The following is a 21,353-nucleotide window of genomic DNA, read 5'->3' as shown; positions in this document are numbered from 1 at the left end:
CAAATGAAATGCAATAAACAACTTCCTGTCTCAATTATTCTCCTGGACAGCCAGCTAAAATTGAAGTGTTGAATGGTTAACCAGTTTTTTTCCAACTTTTTGACTGTCTTGCATTATTCTTCGTCTGCAACTGCATTAAAAAAAAGTCAGTTTTGTGGATCATTTCAGTCTTATTCTTGTTATGTTAAAAGCTTTAAGAGTTTAACAAAAAGTACAATAGATACTTGGTGGATATGTATCAAAAATGTTCGGAATTTTCTGGTGGGCTTGGAGGATAGCTTGCATCATTCGAATATTTCAGGATGACAATAATGTTTACTGGTGCAGGTTCTTGCTCTATTGGATATGTTAGTGCACTCTGAATAATACAGCAGTTAAAGAATGCAAGCTGGTACTAGAATATCCACTGAACCAAAATTCCTTTAAGGAACAGGAAGGAATTGAATGAAGTCAGCAGGATCTTTGTACAAGATAGCAGCAGATGGTTCAAGACACTCAGCAGAGGTCGTTTCTTGCAGGAAACCTATTAATATTTTCCTTTAAAACTGGTTATGATTGGTATTGCCTATATTTACTGGTCAGCAAGATGCCACACCAGGAGCATTTCCCCCATTATCAAAAGCCTATGAGGGCCATGGATGTTATTTGGACATCAAGGGGGAAAAATTCAGTATCGCCCCGTTTGGGGCGCCATTATCGGCCGTGCGCAAAGTTTAGCGCCTGGTGCTAATTATCGCCTCCGTCGGCAAACTTGGCTTTTATCGCCCCTGGAGGTGATTGGAGCACTAAATCAGGCACTTCACACCTGTCTTAAGGCGCAAAGTCCGAGGAGCGAGGCGCTACCTCAGAATGTGGGCGAAGCAAGGAAGGGCAAATCAAAATGAACCTGCAAAGTGCTGCTCAGTACCCAAAACTCCTTCACACAGCGTTGAATCTCTCCAGAAGTCTCTCTCTCTCTCTCAGAATGCGTGGTGCACAAATGTCACCAACAAAAAAAGGCAGGAAGCGGCCGCCTTTAAATAGCGTTCCCCCAGTCCCTTTCTGACTGCAAAATGCTCCCCTGTCGTTGCTAGCGACAGGTGGTAAGGCCGGGGGTGCCACTCAATATCCAGTCCGGGCTGCTACCGGGGCGTTGCGCACTCGACTGATGTCACGATCTGCCGGCGGAGGAGATCGTGGCGGTAGTGTTTAGCGCCGCCGCAAAATGTCGAGTTAATTTCGCGAGTGGTGCAAACATCGCCGCGCCCGGGCGCTAGTTGCTTTGCGCCCCATTAACGCCCTCTTAAGGTGCTAACGGGAGGCGCAAACAACTGAATTTTTCCCCCCAACAATATTATTAATTCAAAGGTAAACAAACATTATCATCTCCGTTAGCAGCCTTTCATAATCATAATCTTAAAATGGTTTTCCTTACTGCCTTGTACGGGTTAGAGGATTACTGGGAAGAATTCCTGGGACTAAGAATGAAGTCATTCAGAGATGATGGCCCGTATTTTCCGATGCCTACGGGTGTGTTCGCGCTGTGTACGCACCCGTAGGGACATCGGAAATGCCGGTTTCAGACATGCGAAGCGCATGCGCTGAAAACCGGTATTTCCGATCTGTCAAGAATGCTCTTGACAGATTGGGTGCCTGCCCTGGAGAAGGGCCTCTGCAGGGGGAGCGTTCTGCATTCTGCAGAACCTCCGCCCGCTGAAAACCCTTAGAAATCTTACGCCTGGTAAAAGCAGATGTAAGGCCTGCTTTTACCAGCATAAGAGTTGAAAAGCATTTTTTTCACTCATTTATCATTTTAAAATACTTTAAAAAAAAGATAAAAGTTTATTTTTAGCCCCGTAAAAAACTTTAATTATTTTTTTCAAAAAATTAAATTTGTTTAAAATATTTAATTTGTAATTTTAACTCATTTTAAAAATGTGATTTAAAAAATTTTTTAAGAAATATTTTACAGTGTTTTTGGGGTGATCTCCATTCATATATTTGACAGGTCTATCTGTCAAAAGTATGAAGGGAGATTCCCTTCTCCTATTGGCTGGCCTGGCCCGGCCCACGTGATCCCAGGGATGCTTGCGAACCGCCTGCGCCTCTGGGATACGTGGGCCCTGTGGTGTATGTGCCTTTAAGAGCCCCAGGTGTGCTGTAATGCTGGTAATTGCCACTCGGGTTATATAAGCCTGTATATTGTGTATATCCGTTAGAACCCCACCCCCCCCAGACTTTGCTTAGTAAATACCTATGAACCAACTCCTGTCTTCAGTGGCTTTATCAATACACGGACACTACAGTGGCGACGAAGTGGAAACAGACTTACCTGCAATTCGGCAGCACCTCAAGGACATCGATTCCTCGGGCGTCCAGAAGACTCAAGGAAGTGAGAGAAGCTGTGGTTTCACCAGCTGGCCAAGCTGGTGGCAGGTACTGCGCTAATTCTTCCTGGGCGTCAGGCTGGGGCTCCAGCGGCTGGCTCTACAGCTGAGACAGGCAGCGAAATCGGAGGCAAGCAATAACGGACTGGGAGGGAGCACTCGGGAGACGGCCGGCGCGGCAAGCAGGTCAGCATTCAGACCTCCGGCGGGAACGAGTCTCCAACAGTAAATTAAAAAAAGAGAACGGAAACCACAGTAAACAGCATTGTTATCGGCAGCAGCGGCAGGAAAGCGCGGGAAGCGCCATATCTTTGCTACAGAAAAGAAAAAAAAGCGCGGGAAGCGCCATATCTTTTCTGAAAAGCCCAAGTCTGGCAATATTGATGCTTTTGATAGCGAAATAGAGGATTGGACCACATATGTGGAAAGAGTAGAGGTATATTGCACTGCAAATGGAATAGAAGATGAAAAAAAAGCTTCAGTACTTCTGAACTTAATGGGCGCAAAGACATACGGGCTGTTACGAAATTTAATCACTCCAGCCAAACCAAAGGGCAAGAATTTTAAAGAAATTGTTGATACCCTGCAGGAGCACTTAAACCCAACACCGCTGCTGATAGCGGAACGATTCAAGTTCTTCAAGAGAAATCAACACAAGAATGAAAGTAACGCTGATTACCTAACCGAATTAAGAAAGCTATCAAAGTACTGCCAATCAGATTATCTTCGAGACAAATTCGTTTGCGGTCTCTTAAGTGAAGGAACACAAAAAAGACTGCTTTCTGAAAAAGATTTAACATTGGACAAAGCTTTCAGTATGGCTGTATCATACGAAGCAGCAGCAAAAGGAGCTGCAGAGATACAACAAAAGACACAGGACTTCAGCACCCATGAAATGACACAGGGTTTCGAAAGATGTTATCGCTGCGGCAGATCCACCCATAACCAGAGGGACTGCTGGTTCAAGGACAAAGCATGCAGGCAATGCGGAAAGATTGGACACATTGCACGGGTATGCCAATCTGGACAAAATAAATCCACTGACAGAAAAAAAAAATCAATAAAGAAAAGTACAGGAAGGTACAAGTGATGACGGACAGTAGCTCCGAAGACCAGAAGAGCGATAGCGACTTCGAAAACAAGAGACTAAGCTGTCTCAAATTACATAATGTACTTGCCAAAGATGATTACCAAACCATTTGGGTTACCCTCACAATAGCAGGGTCCCCAGTTAAAATGGAGCTAGATACAGGATCAGCTCTAACCGTAATAAATCGACGGGATTACGAGAGGCTATTTTCGCATATACCTCTAAAAGCCACATCCATTATCTTAAAAACATATACGGGGCAGAAAGTATACCCCAAAGGAAAAATAAGGGTGCCTGTTGTATACAACGGCAAAGAAATACAAAAGTTGTATTTATACATTCTACAAGATGGTGGTCCACCGTTGTTGGGACGTGAATGGATCAGGAAGATACGTTTAGACTGGCACTCCATTCAGGCACTGACGGTGACCAGTAAGGAAAAAAACAATGATGACATCATACCTGAACGATTAAAAGACATCTTGGCCAACGCCAAAGAAGTGTTTCAAGAGAAACTAGGAACCTTGAAAGGCATCACCGCCTCAATAAAAGTGGAAGATGCAGCAATTCCCAAATTTTTTAAGGCAAGACCGGTGCCATACGCAATACGTCCAGCAGTCGAGGCAGAGCTGGAGAATTTGGAAAAAGCAGGCGTATTATCCAAAATAGATTGGAGCGAATGGGCAACACCCATCGTTCCAGTCATGAAAAAAGCATTGAATAAAGATAAATCTGAAGAACAGAGAAAAATTCGCATCTGTGGTGACTTCAAGGTGAATGTAAACCCGGTCCTTCACACAGTACAGTATCCCCTTCCGAGGATAGAAGATATTTTCGCCTCACTATCCGGAGGGAAACGTTTCACCAAAATTGACTTGGCACAGGCATATCTACAGATGGAGGTTGAGGAGGCCTCTAAAAAGTATCTCACGATAAACACACACAAAGGCCTGTACCAGTACAATCGACTGGTTTTTGGAGTAGCATCAGCTCCAGCTATCTGGCAAAGAGCTATGGAGCAAGTCCTGCAAGGGATTCCGGGGACTCAATGCTACCTAGACGACATCCTTGTAACAGGAGAAAATGACAATGAGCACCTTACCAATTTGGAGCAGGTGCGCACTAGGCTGAAAGAACGGGGCCTACGAGCGAATCGCCCCAAGTGCGAATTTTTCCAAAATCAGATATCATATTGTGGCCACATAATTAATAATGAAGGGTTGCATAAGTCACCTGAAAAAACTGAAGCGGTTATAAAAGCCCCAGCACCTGAAAATGTTTCACAATTAAGGTCGTTCCTGGGATTAATAAATTACTATCATAAATTTTTACCGAACTTATCAACTCTTCTACACCCTCTTAATGAACTTCTACAAACAGGAGTGATTTGGAAATGGAACGAAGACTGTAAACGTGCCTTCCATAAATGCAAAGACTTAATCACATCCGAAGAAGTTTTGGCGCATTACAACCCATCACTGCCAATCAGACTGGCGTGCGATGCATCCCCTTACGGCATAGGAGCAGTATTATCCCATAAATTCCCTGATGGCTCAGAACGGCCGATAGCTTTTGCGTCACGCTCATTAAACTCAGCTGAGCGTAACTATGCCCAAATCGACAGGGAAGCACTCAGCCTGGTATGGGGAGTGAAGAAATTCAACCATTACCTACACGGACAAAAATTTACCTTGTTGACTGACCAGCAACCCCTCATCTCCATATTCAACCCTAAAAAAGGTGTTCCCATTATGACAGCGCAAAGGCTACAGAGGTGGTCCCTTTTTCTAGGGGCACACCAATACAACATAGAATACAAAGGGTCAAAACAGCATGGGAATGCTGACGGTTTATCGCGCCTACCGTTGCCAACGGTAGAAGAGGCACCTACAGTAGACCCAGTAGAGATGTTCCACTCTACCATAGTGGAATGTCTACCAGTGACAAATTCTGCCATTGAAAGGGAGACGAGAAATGACCCGACTCTCTCACAGGTCTACGATTTAACAGTGAAGGGATGGCCAGCACATGGCGAACCACTGTTGCCAGCATTCTCGCAAAGAGGAGAACAGCTGTCAGTGTGCCGAGGAACCTTGATGTGTGGATCCAGAGTGGTGATTCCACCCAAACTCCAGGATAAAGTGCTAAAGGAGCTTCACGAGGGGCATCTGGGTGGAGTGAAAATGAAGAACCTAGCTAGGGCGTTTGTATGGTGACCAGGTATCGATGGAGACATCGAAGAAATGACCAAGAGCTGCCTAGGATGCCAGAAGGTCCAAAACGCTCCACCACAAGCCCCTCTACATCCATGGGAGTGGCCCTCATCTCCCTGGCAAAGGGTGCACATCGACTTTGCTGGTCCATTTATGGACTCAATGTTCTTAATCGCGGTTGATGCACACTCCAAGTGGCCGGAGGTAATAAAGATGTCCTCCACCACCACGGAAAAAACCATCACAGTATTGAGGACCATATTTGCCAGGAATGGGCTGCCGGAACAGACATGTTCTGATAATGGACCGCAATTTGTGTCCAAAGAATTCAGAAAGTTCTTAAAAACAATGGGGTTAAGCACTACACGTCCGCCCCATACCATCCCGCCACCAATGGATTGGCTGAAAGGTTTGTCCAGACCTTCAAGAAGGCCATGGGTAATGAAGACATAAAACTTCAGCACAAGGTGGATAACTTCTTATTCGCATACAGGAATGCAACACATATGGTTACCAACCAAACTCCCGCCATTATGTTCTTCAATAGAAACCTAAGATGCCGGCTGGATTTGGTCAAGCCCAACATCAGAAGGGACGTGGAGAACCGGCAGTTTCAAGGCATGAATGAAAGGCCAACTAGAACCTTCCAGATAGGTCAACAAGTTTTGGCCCGGGACTACCGTACCGAGAAATGGCAGCCTGGAACTATCTGCACACGACTAGGACCACTGATGTATACCGTGGACATTGGAGAAAGCATAATAAGGCGCCATGCTGACCAAATCATAAAGTCATCCGAAAAGGGACAACCTACACCACAACTCTATACATCTAACGATGAAGTAGAGATACCCATATCTACCTCCGATCCGGTGATACTGGAACCCGATGAACCCGACACTGGCATTCAAGCTGAATCAGTCTTGCCAGAAGAACCTACTATACCACCAGAAACTACTACACCCCCGAGGCGTTATCCGGACCGAGTCAGGAAGCCTCCTGAGAGACTAACTTATAATTAATTAACTACAGCAATGTATATTATTTTGCTTATAACATGTAATTAATAATTACTTAAAATATGATGTACTGGTTAGCTAAAAGGGGAGGAATTGTGGTGTATGTGCCTTTAAGAGGCCCCAGGTGTGCTGTAATGCCGGTAATTGCCACTCGGGCTATATAAGCCTGTATATTGTGTATATCCGTTAGAACCCCCCCCAGACTTTGCTTAGTAAATACCTATGAACCAACTCCTGTCTTCAGTGTCTTTATCAACACACGGACACTACAGGCCCTGCACATTTCGACTTTGGAGAGGCCTAGGAGCGGAAGTGTCCGGACCTCGGGAGCCCTCAGGTAAGTTCGTAGATTTTTTTCCGATAGGAGGTATCTGCACGCAGGAAGCCTCCTATCGGAAAATACGGGCCGATGTAAGAAAACTTGATGGAAATAAACATACACTTCGTATACTGCATGGGAATATCTGAATAGGCTTCAGTATGCCTTGTTCGCAACCAATCAATATCCACTGACACTGACCAATACCTACTAACCCTGACACAAACCTTGCGGCTCTGGCCCAAACCTACTGATTCTCACCAAAAACGATCAATAATATAAATTAAAACTTAATTTAGATCCAAGTTACTTGCCAAAGTGAGTCTAGCTTGACCCATGCTTGCATTTTGTCCTAATCTTTCTAAATTTGGATCACCCTTTCCATTTCTGTCTTGGAATCATGCTCAGAATGGATCTGCATAAAGAAAGGCTGGGTTTTCTTTTAAAATTCTGTGCCCCTGGATTTATCAGCAATCTTGTTATTGTGGCAACATTGCTGGAAATGCAGCAAGTAGCTCATGAAAACACTGAAATAATCGGAGTTTTCTCTCTGCTCCAAAACCACTTTAAAGATTCAACATCTGTATCTTGACATATAATCCATGAACATAAATTACTTTTTAGACCCATTACACCCCAATTAAGACCAGAGTCATTAATCTAATCATTCGAGGCACATTTACTTGTAAGATCCATTGCTCAACATTGACAAAGATGCATCACAACCAAGACGAATCTAGAGTACGCAAGTATCTGAATTGACTCAGAGTGACTTTCTAATCAGCAACGACCAAGATGTAATCTCTGAATCATATTTGTGGTGCATTATCTTGTTGATCTTATTTGGAACATTACATTATACATTTCTTTTGTAGAATACAGCCCTAGTGGATACAAATTATTAAAATATTTATTGCGGACTCTCCCTGTTTTGTGTTAGTGGATATATGTGTGCTCCTTACCTATCCTGTACTTTTGTGGAGTGCACTGGATATTTAGTAATGAATATGAAGTTGTGTGTTAGCAAACCAGAACTATTGCAGCACAAGGTGCTATGGAGCACTAAAACATACAGCTTTCAATTTGGAAGTGCAGTGCACACATTCTACAGCATATTTTCCATTCTATTGTCTTCCCAAATTCACAGCACCAGCTCTGATGCAGAAGTATGAAAAAGGCTCTTAGAAAATTAAACCAGCTACCCAAGGTGGGTTGCTTGTTTACAAACGGTGGTCTTATCAGAACACACCTGGAAGTCTAGGGCTTGAGGTTACACCTTTCTTCAGCCATGATCTTATTGAATGGCGGAGCAGGCTCAAGGGGCCAAATGACCTACACCTGCTCCTACGTCTTATGATGAAAATATTGTCTGGCTCTAAAGGTTAAAGGTCATTATTCATGAACATATCACCAAGATAGTGGTATAGTGAGAACTGTTTTTCTACTAATAAGCTCACATCACAATGCACTCTGGGAATGACGTTGCAGCATTGTGTGTTAATATGTTGGCAAAGCTTCTTGACCGGCCTCTAAAAGGTTCAACTTCTCTGGTTTCTGAACTAATCTTGAGCGGTGTCTTTACCAAATATTACTTGTACATAAGTGGTGGATAATATCAAATATCCTTGAGAACAAGTAAATTCAGCACCGACAGAGATGAAAGATGTTGGCTCCTCATGTTGCACGATCAGCATTTCAGAACTCATCGACCTCCCAATTTTTATCTACAGGAAGTGCTTAACTAATGGCACATCAGAATGTGTAGGTCATTACAAGGTTAGAGTTCAGAATTGAACAGCTAACATCAATCTCCATTATTTTCTAATAACTTAATATTCATTATAAATTGCTGGTGACCTATAGTTTTCTGATTTCTGATTTCCCTCCCTCTATTATCCAATTATTTCTACTGCACACTATGTATTGCACACAGTTTAGTGAGTGGAACTATGCAGACACATCTACATGGTGCAACTTCATTGCACAAAATATTGGTATTTTAGTGCCACTATGCCATCTCATCTACTGCTATATTTAATACCTCATATAATTTTGCTCCTTTATGCCAAATATTAATAGATGATTTGTGTGGGAGGAACCTGGAAACTGGGTCTTGCAAGATAGGAACCAAAATTACTCTTGATCCAGATTCAGTTACAATAAGTAAAGGGCAACTGTAAGGTTGGAAAAGATATATAGTTGTATAGGAAAAAGAGATCCCCTGAAATGCATACATTCTATAGCACAGGGATCAATGCTACAGTCTCCTTAGAGACCAATTGTTCTTTGTTGCTTATTTAGTCTTTGCCGAATATCAAACCAATTTGTGCATCAAATGGCAAGTGAAAGTTGTCTATTAACAAGTGTGATGTCACTGGTGTGATTCAATCTTAACCAAGGCTACTTAAAACCCAGAAAAAGCAAGTCCAATTCAGTACCCATGTTTAATTGAATTACTTTTATTTAAATATGTTATTAAAAGGTTCGGCATGTGTCAACCCTGTTGTCAGCCGGGAGGAATGTTTTTCATAGTTGTTGGTCAAACATAATGCAATGTTAAATAACAACAGAAAACGCTGGAAAAACTCAGCAGGCCAGGCAGCATCCGTGGAGAGAGAAACAGAGTTAACGTTTTAGGTCGAAAACCTTTCGTCTGACGACCTGAAACGTTAACTCTGTTTCTCTCTCCATGGATGCTGCCTGGCTTGCCGAGTTTTTCCAGCGTTTTCTGTTGTTATTTCAGATTTCCAGCATCCGCAGTATTTTGCTATTGTAATAATGCAATGTTAATTTGTTATTCATGTTTATGTAGTTGGAACATTGGTTCTGGTTCCTCTGCTCTTCAAGCTCCTCACGCCATACAATATTTTCCAACTGAGGGGGCAGGCACATGTCTCAATCCCAATCTTATGGTGCTGCTGCTAAATCTGATTGCTGGGAAATATATGAGATTGGCTGACTTGACTCCTTCCCTGTACGTAGCACCATTCCAAGAGCTACTCAGCTAATGAGGACTTTAAAAAAAAAAATCACTCTCAGGATGTGGGCGTCACTGGCAAGGCCGGCATTTATTGTCCATCTCTAGTTGCCCTTGAAGCTGTTGAATACAACTGAGCGGCTTGCTAGGCCACATCAGAAGGCAGTTAAGAGTCAACCACATTGGTGTGGGACTGGAGTCACATATAGGCCAGACCAGGTAAGGATGGCAGATTTCCTCTCCTGAAGGACACTAGTGAACCAGATGGGTTTTTAACAATAATCCGACAGCTTCATGGTCACTTTTACTGATTCCAGCTTTTTACTTCTACATTTCGTTTAAACTGAATTCAAATTGACCAAACGGCAATACTGGGAATTGAATTTACTTTCTATGGATTATCAGTCCAGACCTCTGGATTGCTAGTCCAGTAACATAAACAAATTGGCCATTCTTCATGGGTGAATGTAACTGCTACACTACTATACCCTCCCATAGGGGCAATCCTATGTGCAATCATCCCATTTTACAATGGCCCTGAATTTGCGGTCGGAGACTTCCCGGGGGGAAATGCCTCCGATCCGCAAATAAAATGCCCGCGTACCTGGGGCCACGGGATCCACGAAGATTCCCGGTCCTGGGGCTCTCCAGGTACGCGTGGGCAGAGGCCCATGTATCGAAGGGGCGCAGGCGGTTCGCGAACGCCCCTGGAATCACATGGGCCGGACCAGCAAATAACAGAAGGGAATCCCCATTTTTACTTATGGAGGTTCCGTATGTACGGAAACTCCATAAGCATGAATGGGAATGCCCCAAAAAATACACCTAGACATCAAATAAATAAATAAATAACATTTAAAAATTAATTAAAATGGCATTTAATTAAATATTGAAAACAAAAATTTAATTTTGAAAAATAAACTTACATGTTTTAAAGGGGCTAAAAATAAACATCTTATTTCCAAGTTTTTTAATGTATAAATTACTGATAAAATTTTATTTTTCTGTTTTTTAAAACTCTTACGCTGATAAAAGCAGGCCTTACATCTGCTTTTGCCAGGCGTAAGAATTTTACGGACATTCGTTGAGCAGGAGTTGGGCAAATAGCCCAACACTCCGCCCGCGGATGCCCTTTTCCCAGGGATGCAGAGGATCTGTCAAGAGAATTCTTGACAGATTGCAAGTTCTGGGTTTTAGCGCATGCCTAAACCCGGAACTTGCGCGACCCCTATTGGTGCATGCGCACCTCGTACGCACCCGTAGGGGCTGCAAATTATGGCCCAATATGTTTATATGCCAAATTCCTGTGTCATTGGTCCAGTTGTCCCCTCCGAATTCTGCACATTCTGACGTTAACCTTGCAAACAGAAGTCCTTTTTGTGCCTTTGTACAGCTCAATTTTGAGGTTTCAGACTTTGCTATAAATATTTACAATTGTGTTCATGTAGACAAGCCTTCTCATGAGATCAAACAAAAACATTGTAAACTACCATCTTTGCCAAAATAGAATTCTAGTTTAAAAAACATAGGCCTAGAAATTCAGTTGTTTGCGCCAGCCGCTAGCGCCTTAGGAGGAGAAGTGGGGCGCTAAGCGGCTAGCGCCCGGGTGCGGCGCGATCTGCGCCTCTCGCGAACTTCACTCAAGATTTAGCAGCGGCGCTAAACTGCAGCGCCCGCTCAGCTGCGCGCGCAGATCGTGACGTCATTTCATGGTGCAACGCCCTTGGTGCGCCCCGAACCGGAACTTCAGTGGCGCCGCCCTTCTTTGCGCCTGGCGCCCCCAGCGACTGGTAGAGGGGAACGGTTCCCAGTCGCTGCGGGGGCGCTATTTAAAGGGGACTCCTTCTGCATTATAAGTGGCAGCCATTTTGTGCCAATCCTTCTGTGTGAGAGACGGATATTTGGAGAGAGACAAAGGCAGAGAGCTTTCATAAGAACATAAGAAGTAGGAGCAGGAGTAGGCCAATCGGCCCCTCGAGCCTGCTCCACCATTCAATAAGATCATGGCTGATCTGATCCTAACCTCAAATCTTCTATCACTCTGCATCCACCCAAACCCAGGTGATCTCCCGGGAGAGGCGAAAAACCAGATAAAAGACCCAATGGCCAATTTGGGAGAAAAAAATCTGGGAAATTCCTCTCCGACCCATCTAGGCGATCGAAATTCTTCCAGGAGATCACTCTGTCCCTATATTTTCTACAGTACTTACCTTCTGTAAAGGTGATCTCCACCCTAGCCAGGAACAGGAATAAAACCATCTCCTGAAATCTAACACAGAATTAGAACACAGTAGGAGCAGAACCAGGCTACACGGCCCCTGGGCGCACTCCACTACCCACAGGGCCATGACCATTCCGAACCTAGACTCATGTCCAATTTCCTGCCCGCTCCCCGTAACCCTTAATTCCCTTTACCTCTAGGAAACTATCTATTTCTGTTTTAAATTTATTTAATGATGTATCTTCCACAGCTTTCTGGGGCAGCAAATTCCACAAACCTACCACCCTCTGAGTGAAGAAGTTTCTCCTCATCTCAGTTTTGAAAGAGCAGCCCCTTATTTTAAGATTATGCCCCCTAGTTCTAGTTTCACCCTTCATTGGGAACATCCTCACCGCATCCACCCGATCAAGCCCCTTCACAATCTTATATGTTTCAATAAGATCGCCTCTCATTCTTCTGAACTCCAATGAGTAGAGTCCCAATCTACTCAACCTCTCCTCATATGACCACCCCCTCATCCCCGGGATTAACCGAGTGAACCTTCTTTGTACTGACTCGAGAGCAAGTATGTCTTTTCTTAAGTATGGACACCAAAACTGTATGCAGTATTCCAGGTGCGGTCTCACCAATACCTTTCTGCTTTGACTCAGCGCTCGCACAGGTACTTCTGGCTTCAGGCCAGAACTTTGCACTTGGATTTCACTTTCAGTGCCATAGCCTTGAGTCGCCACATATAATGGGGGCTGCAATGGGTGGAAACGTTGGCTTTCTGCATTGCATTCAAAGGGATCAGAGACACGTGAGAGAGTGCCAGTCATGGCCAGATGGAGAAGGGCCAACAGGCGTCGGCACAGGAGGCTTTACCCACCCATGGTATACTGCCAGCAGTTCTCATGTCTGAGGAGCAGTGTGTTCAGAGGCTGCGATTCAGAAGGGAGGTGGTCACTGAGATCTGCCACCTGCTTCGCACAGATCTGCAGCCACAGCTGAGGAGCAGGACGTTTCTGTCGGTGGCAGTGAAGGTGACGGTGGCTCTCAACTTCTCGGCCACCGGCTCCTTCCAATCCGCTACTGGGGACATTGCCAACATCTCCCAGTTTGCGGTACATTGCTGCATCCGCCAGGTGAACAATGTCCTTTTCAGAAGGAGACGGCAGTACATCTCCTTCCCCATGACCCTGGACAAGCAGCAAGAGCGTGCAATGGGATTTGGAAGAATAGCGGGCTTCCCCATGGTCCAGGGCATAGAACTGATGAACCAGCAATGGTCAGGCCTTGCTTCAGGGCTGCAGTGTGCAGGGCATGGCAGCCAAACAAGTCGACCCTCCCCCTTTAAGAGCTGACCGGCGCCAGCGTGTCTGCCTTCATTCAGAAACTTGCCGCACCTGCGCTGCGCCCACCCTCGGTGGTTGCGCCCTGGATCGCCGGCTTAGCGCCTTATGATAGTCGTGCATCGCCTGCTTTAGCGCAGCAGCAACCTCTTGGGGCGATGCAACTGAATATCGGTGAAGGTGGCGCTAAGTTGCACCGGGCGCTAAATTTAGCGAACGCCCGGCTTTAGCGCCCCAAACGTGGCTATACTGAATTTCTAGGCCATAATTTAAACATAATTAAATGTGTAAAGCTCCATAAATGGATTTATTTTATTATATCTTCTTTAGGTCCCTATGGCTTGGTGAGTATCCAGCTAATGCCAGCTGGCATTAGCAACTGGTTACATATACAGGGTGATGGAACCTATATTTTACCATTGCATGGCAGAGCAAGTCACTGCATTAAGGTGCCAACGGGGTTGTGGGTGAGATTGCACAGTTGCCTATAAATTCATAAAAATAACAGCAAGTTCTGTATAATAACATTTCTGCTGCACTTTCTGCTTACCATCCTTTTGCGCTAATGACTTGTCAATGAAATCTGCAGCTTCTTCAAAATAGGCACTGAGATCGAATGCTTCCGTGTCATTGGCCTTGATTCCATGGTAGACGATCGTTGACCCTGCGTAGAACTCGGCATTGGTGTTAACGTGCATGAATGAGTTTCCTTCTGCGCTGTTTAGCACATGTGTTATCCCCAAACGTTCTAATCTCATAAGATTTTGAGCAACAAACCTGTAAAATAAAAGATTAAAGATCTTAGTCCTTTGAAGACTGAAAGTTATTTACTTCTGGACTCAATGGTCAGAATTTTGCCAGCGCTCAGGGGGCGGGTTTGGAGGAGAGACCTCTGGCAAAATCACAAAGATTGACAGCGGGCAGGAAACCCGCCGTCAACCCACCTCCAATCAATCTTTCCAAGTGTCGGATCCCCGATTTGCGCATGGACCCGACACCTAGCGGCGGGAAAAGGATTATAGCCACTTAACTGCACATTAACAGGTTGTTAACAAGCAGTTAACAGGCTTTTTCCAATTTTGACACTTTTACTTCGGGCTTCCCGACATCCGGACACCACGCCAGGTAAGTGTGGTGTGTTGTGAGTCTGCTGTAATGTTTCTGCATTGATGACAGCTGCAGAAGTGGTGTGAAGGGTCCAATGGTGCACTGGTGAGTTTCAGTGGTAAGAAAATGTTGGGAAATTCATTTTTAATGCAGTTAGACTTTTCTGTAGGTAACAAGTTTTGAAGTGTATGTGTAGTCCCACCTCATTGGGAGAACCTCTCTCAGCAGTGACAGATCGCTTTGTAACCTCACCTGCAGCTGCCATCTGTCCTAGCCTATGGAGGGAGTCACTGGAGAGCCTGGGTGCAAGAGCTCACCTTTGAACAGTGGTTGTCAGTGTTTGCAGCACCTCAATGCTGTCAAACACTGAGAAATCAGCTGTCAAAAAAAAATTGTGCACGGTCCCTTTAAGAAAACTGGCAGATGACGCATCATCAAATGATGTCATGTGACCGGCTTCCTCTTAATTGGCCGGCAAGCCCGCAGGGTGGGCTTAACAAGGCCAATTGACGTAAAGTCACGTCTGTGGGCCGGATGTAGTTGGGGGCGGGACTGGAACCCGGAAACCAGCTGACCCGCTCCTGAGCCGCATCGATCGAGAAAATCGCGGCCAAAGTAACTGGTGAAACTGTTCCACAGTCAAAATAGCTGCCTCATTGAGATGCCAACCCTCCAGGATTGACCTGGAGTCTCCAGGAATCGAAGATTATTCTCCAGGACGCTGCTCCAAGCAACCCTGGAGAAAAATCATTGGGGCATTAAAAAATGTGTTTCTACAAGTTGTTATGATCTAGAATGCATTGCCTGAAAGGGTGGTGAAAGCACACTCAATAATAACGGGGTACGGTAGCATAGTGGTTACTGGACTAGTAATCCAGAGGCCTGGACTAATCATCTGGAGACAGGAGTTCAAATCCCACAACAGCTGGGGAATTTAAATTAAATAAACCTGGAATAAAATAACTAGCATCAGTAATGGTGACCATGAAACTACTGAATTGTCGTAAAAACCCATCTGGTTCACTAATGCCCTTTAGGGAAGGAAATCTGCCGTCCTTACCCGGTCTGGCCTATATGTTACTCCAGACCCACAGCAATGTGGTTGACTCTTAACTGCCCTCTGCAAATGGCAAAGAAAGCCACTTATTCAAGAAGGTAGCACACCACCACCTTCTCGAGAGCAATTAGGGATGGGCAATAAATGCTGGCCTTGCCAGCGACACCCACATCCCATGACTGAATTAAAAAAAAACTTTCAATTGGATAAATAGTTGAAAAGGAAAAATTTGCAAGGCTATCGGGAAAGAGCAGGGGAATGGGACTACAGGAAACTTTCGTTTAACCGGAGGTTAAAAGTCCAGAAAGCTCTATCTACCAGCAAAATTCAGGAGCCGTTTTCTATAAGTTTTTTTACTTCTCGTTGCTTTTTTTCCCCCCAGTCAGGCTCTGCAAGGTCTGTAGCTAAGCAACAGCTTCAGCTAGAGACGCTTGCAGCTGCAGCCGACTGTTTTGAAGCTGTTGCTAAGCAACAGGGTTTGTTGATTCACACGGAGCTGAAAAGCTCTATGTTTTAACATTGCTGCTGGTTTATACGGCAGTTTTGATCTAACGGCACCAGCTCGGTCCCGTCAGTGCCGGATACCAGAAAGTTTCCTGTAATTGGATAGAGCTGGTACAGGCACAATGGGCCGAATGGCCTCCTTCTGAGCTGTATGATTCTATTAGTTATAAAAATATTGGGGATGAGGAAAAAGGTTGATTGACTGAATCATCCAATTGGGTAATGAAGAGTCTTTTCGCTTTCCAATTGGTGTGGAAAGGCAGTGTGCCTTGAGGATGGATGTGTTGAGGCTGGGCAGTTGGAGGCAGGAAGCCATGTGATGAAACCTCCAGCAATACATTCAATCCTACTACCTCAGTATACAATAATTTAGATAGGATTGCAAATTGACATGCTACTCTATATGATCTCCATTTCTGCTTGAAACTGGCTAATACAAACTTAGAAAATGGTTAATAAAAGTCTACAGATTCGATTGCTTTGTTAAGTGTAGCAATGCTTCTAAATAAGTGGAGAAATGAAGCTGAAGTGAAGTAACAATGTGAGATTATGAAAATGGTCTCCCCGGGTCGGAGTTCAAATCCAACCCTTGACTAACATTCAAATTTGGTGCCCTTCATTGGGAGAGTTTCAGTCGCACTTCGGCGCTGTGGGTTCTCCATCTCAAAGGAATGGGGAAAGGAAAAACTTGTCGAACCTGTCCTGCTCCTGTCCTCCCAGCAGAAGCATCCACGCCTTTTGTTGCCCAATTACAACATGAGGTTTAGGTTATTCTAACCTCTCAATTAAGAGGAGGGAAGGCAATTATCAACAACAACAGAATGAAAATATATATCGAATAAGAAATCCACCCATCGAACCTGTGGCATGAGGACTTCCAGAAATATTGTACTTAATTCCTTCAGTAATGTAACGCCAATTACCACTTTTAAAACTTGTAAATTTCTTTTCATTCTCAACAGGATTTCCATTGCAATGGAACAAAAATCCCCAACTGTAAACAAAAAGGGGGATGCACCCACATTCACCATAGCAACAGAATGCAACTATTGATCCTTTCAATAACAGTTGATCTGAAGCTTAAAGAAAGCAGTTCACAATTGTCGTTCCTTTTTAAAAGGATGATTACATTCAGTTATTTAGTATGTCCATTTTTTTTTTAAATTTCCTAATCGCCTCCTCTTCAGGCAGCGACGCACACTGGGGTACAGGCCCAAAGGGCATCAGCTGGCCTCTGACCTCTCACCCCAAGTGGCCCTTCTTCATCAGGCAGACTACGCGACCGTGGCAGCTAAAACTGTCAAACCAGCAGCAACTTCAAGATACAGTACTTGTTGGACGGCCAGGCTTTACTGGTCTATTTGGATCAATTCCACAACAGGCAGTGTTCTTGCAACTAAGTCACCAGGAGAGCTCGCACAACTAAATTACTGGCAAAAAAAAAAGTCCAAAAGCTTTTTAAAAAAAAAAAAATGGATTCAGAGATGACTGGTGGTGCCTGGAACCAGCTTGACAGCAAAATGCCTCACCTATTCCCTGGAATGTTTTGTAACTTTACATGCGGAGTGATTAACAATAGGATTTCATGCCGAGGGTCTTCTTTCTCCAAGGATTTTTATTTGCAAATTGTAGAAAACTTCAGGAGTCCTGCAGGCGAAGAGCCTAGTGCGTTTAATCCGGTCTCTCCGGGGATGATCCGACTGCTCACCAAACGGCCTGAACTTTCTCAAACACGCAGCAAACCAGCAGCTGCCTGCCACTGTGAACTGACGTGATTTCTAAAATTAACTGTGCATGTTCCCAGTAGAGGTAACATTTTGCTTGGGCCATATTACTGTTAAAAATAAATAAATGAGTCCCACCATACCCCCAAACCATACTGTATTTCATTCAAATGCATTTGGCTACTTAATTCGAGGTAGCTTTCACGTGTAATAAATGCCACAGCCATAAGGTCTAGATGTATGTGCAACCTGTAGTGATCCATGGATTCAGGCTGAAATTACTGCAATTATGCTCGGAATGAACCAACCAGCGACACTCCTCCTTGAAAAACTATTTCAACTCATGCAAATGCTCCCAGGGTGGTCATAAATATAAAATGAGTCAAATAGCCTCAGATGCAATCTTCCTTTTTAAGGGTTCCATCTCAGCAAGCCATGGCAGAATGATTTCTAGTTACAAGATGTCAGTTTTTCATAGATTTTACCAAGCCTGGAGTTAGGAGCTGTGACTCCATTTTCTTCTCTTGACTCTCTTTTCACTTGAAGAATCCATTAGATTCAGCCTTACAATGAGTCATTCTCTGAGCAAGAGGAGAAAGAAAGAAAGACTTGCATTTATATAGCGCCTTTCATGACCACCGGATGTCTCAAAGCGCTTTACAGCCAATGAAGTACTTTTGGAGTGTAGTCACTGTTGTAATGTGGGAAACGCGGCAGCCAATTTGCGGACAGCAAACTCCCACAAACAGCAATGTGATAATGGCCAGATAATCTGTTTTTGTTTTGTTGGTTGAGGGATAAATATTGGCCAGGACACCAGGGATAACTCCCCTGCTCTTCTTTGAAATAATGCCATGGGATCTTTTATGTCCACCTGAGAGGGCAGACGGGGCCTCGGTTTAACGTCTCATCTGAAAGACGGCACCTCCGACAGTGCAGCATTCCCTCGGCACTGCACTGGAGTGTCAGCCCAGATTTATGTCCTCAAGTCCCTGGAATGGGACTGGCAGTTTGATTACCTAGGTTGATGGATGGGGCAATGGTGAACCATGCTGTTAAACTAAAGCTGCCTTCCATGAAGAAGCTGGGTGTGAGGGTGGGAGATTCATGCCTGTAATTCCCCTTCCATCGAGTTCCTATTGAAATCAGGCAATGACGCTGAATGAAAGCTAAGCACTTTCTCACAGGGCGTGAGGAACAAAAGAATGCAGGTCAGACAGTTCCAGCGCAGCACTGATTAAGATCAAGAACCATGTTGCCAGCTCTCACTTTCATTTTGTGATATTGTGCATGATGTAAAGAGACCCAGAAAAAAAAGGATAAAGAAAAAAAAACAATTGGCAAATATGTTATGCCAAAAAGATCACGGTGTCTGGAGTCAGGTAAGCACTAAGTCACTGGACTCATTTCTTGATGAACTATGCCCCTAAGCTCAAAGGACTCTTTCCTTCTCTGACAACCATCCAACCAAACGCTCCCAGCCCCCATGCTGGAAGTAGATTGGTCTCTCAACCTTCATAACTATGTTTTCCAATTACTGCATGACTGGAGTGCTCTATTTGTGCCATGGCTTTCAGCTACACATAGCTATGTCACTAAGTTACCTTAATGCATAATTGTATATAGTTCAAACCAATGTATGAACAGAAGGGTACCATGAGTGAACCCAATGTTTACTGACAGAATTCTTTTCATAAAAGTTCTGTTAAACAAACCAGCTCTAGTTGTTACTTTAGTACTTTATCAGGGGCAAAAGTATTTTTAAACAAACCTAGCTAGTTAGATCCCATCCTGTCCTTGACTAACAATGATGTGGCAATACATCTGGATGACATGGGACACAGCACAGTTTGGTGAAAAATGGGGCAAAGCCTCACTTTAGAGAGGCTAATAAACCAACTGTAAATTAATGTTTCTGATGAAGAGTTCTGAATGCTGCCCCTCAGTCTTGGCATGATGGTCACTGCCCCATATTCCCCAAACTGGCTTTTCTCCAAATCATAACTATCAGTAGTAGCAGTAATGGTGACCATGAAACTATCGGATTGTCGTAAAAACCAATCTGGTTCATTAATGTCCTTTAGGGAAGGAAATCTGCCGTCCTTACCCAGTCTGGCCTATATGTGACTCCAGACCCACATCAATGTGGTTGACTCTTAACTGCCCTCTGAAATGACCTAGCAAGCCACTCAGTTGTAACAAACCGCTACGAGAAATAATAATAATAATAATAATAAAAAGGGATGGACCACCCGGCATCAACCTAGGCACCGGCTTCGGACATGACAACGGCACACTCAGCCCAGTCAACCCTGCGAAGTCCTCCTCACTAACATCTGGGGATTTGTGCCAAAATTGGGAGAGCTGTCCCACAGACTAGTCAAGCAACAGCCTGACATAGTCATACTCACAGAATCACACCTTTCAGCCAATGTCCCAAACTCCTCCATCACCATCCCTGGCTATGTCCTGTCCCACCGGCACATTGGTATACAGTCAGGAGGGATTGGCTCTGGGAGTCCTCAACATTGACTCCGGACCCCAGGAAGTCTCATGGCTTCAGGTCAAGCATGGGCAAGGAAACCTCCTGCTGATTACCACCTACTGCCCTCCCTCAGCTGATGAATCAGTACTCCTCCATGTTGAACACCACTTGGAAGAAGCACTGAGGGTAGCAAAGTCACAGAATGTACTCTGGGTGGGGGATTTCAACGTCCATCACTACTAGCCAAGCTGGCCGAGTCCTGAAGGACACAGCTGCCAGACTGGGCCAGCGGCAGGTGGTGAGAGAACCAACACAAGGGAAAAACCTACTTGACCTCGTCCTCACCAATCTACCTGTTGCAGATGCATCTGTCCATGACAGTATTGGTAGCAGTGACCACCGCACAGTTCTTGTGGAGACGAAGCTGCAATACAGGACTACAGCATGTTATAGACAGAGCTAAGCGATCCCACAATCAACGGATCAGATCAAAGCTCTGCAGTCCTGCCACATCCAGTCGTGAATGGTGGTGGACAATTAAACAACTAACGGGAGGAGGCGGCTCCATAAATATCCCCATCCTCAATGATGGCAAATCCCAGCACGCAAGTGCAAAAGACAAGGCTGAAGCATTTGCAACCATCTTCAGCCAGAAGTGCCGAGTGGATGATCCATATCAGCCTCCTCCTGAGGTCCCCAGAGGCCAGTCTTCAGCCAATTCGATTCATTCCACATGATATCAAGAAACGGCTGAGCGCACTGGATACAGCAAAGGCTATGGGCCCCGTCAACATCCCAGCTATCGTGCTGAAGACTTGTGCTCCAGAACTAGCCGCATCTCTAGCCAAGCTGTTCCAGTACAGCTACAACACTGGCATCTACTCGACAATATGGAAAACTGTCCAGGTATGTCCTGTCGACAAAAATCAGGACAAATCCA

At 44.6% G+C, this 21,353-nt stretch overlaps 1 protein-coding gene across 1 annotated transcript in view; it reads right to left on the bottom strand.

Moving 5' to 3' along the window:
• dusp3a (dual specificity phosphatase 3a) overlaps positions 1-21,353 on the bottom strand; it is a 40,680-nt gene that overhangs the window by 13,193 nt on the left and 6,134 nt on the right. Inside the window, exon 2 of the mRNA XM_085966384.1 lies at positions 14,087-14,313. Within this exon, the coding sequence (XP_085822510.1) occupies positions 14,087-14,313 (227 nt within the window). The remainder of the gene's footprint in view (positions 1-14,086; positions 14,314-21,353) is intronic.

This window comes from Somniosus microcephalus, chromosome 24, assembly GCF_052327205.1.
Source record: "Somniosus microcephalus isolate GS21.2 chromosome 24, FLI_Smic_1.0, whole genome shotgun sequence".
Classification (NCBI taxonomy): Eukaryota; Metazoa; Chordata; class Chondrichthyes; order Squaliformes; family Somniosidae; genus Somniosus; species Somniosus microcephalus.
The sequence above is the reverse complement of the archived record's forward strand: the minus strand, read 5'-3'. Positions and strand labels throughout refer to the sequence as shown.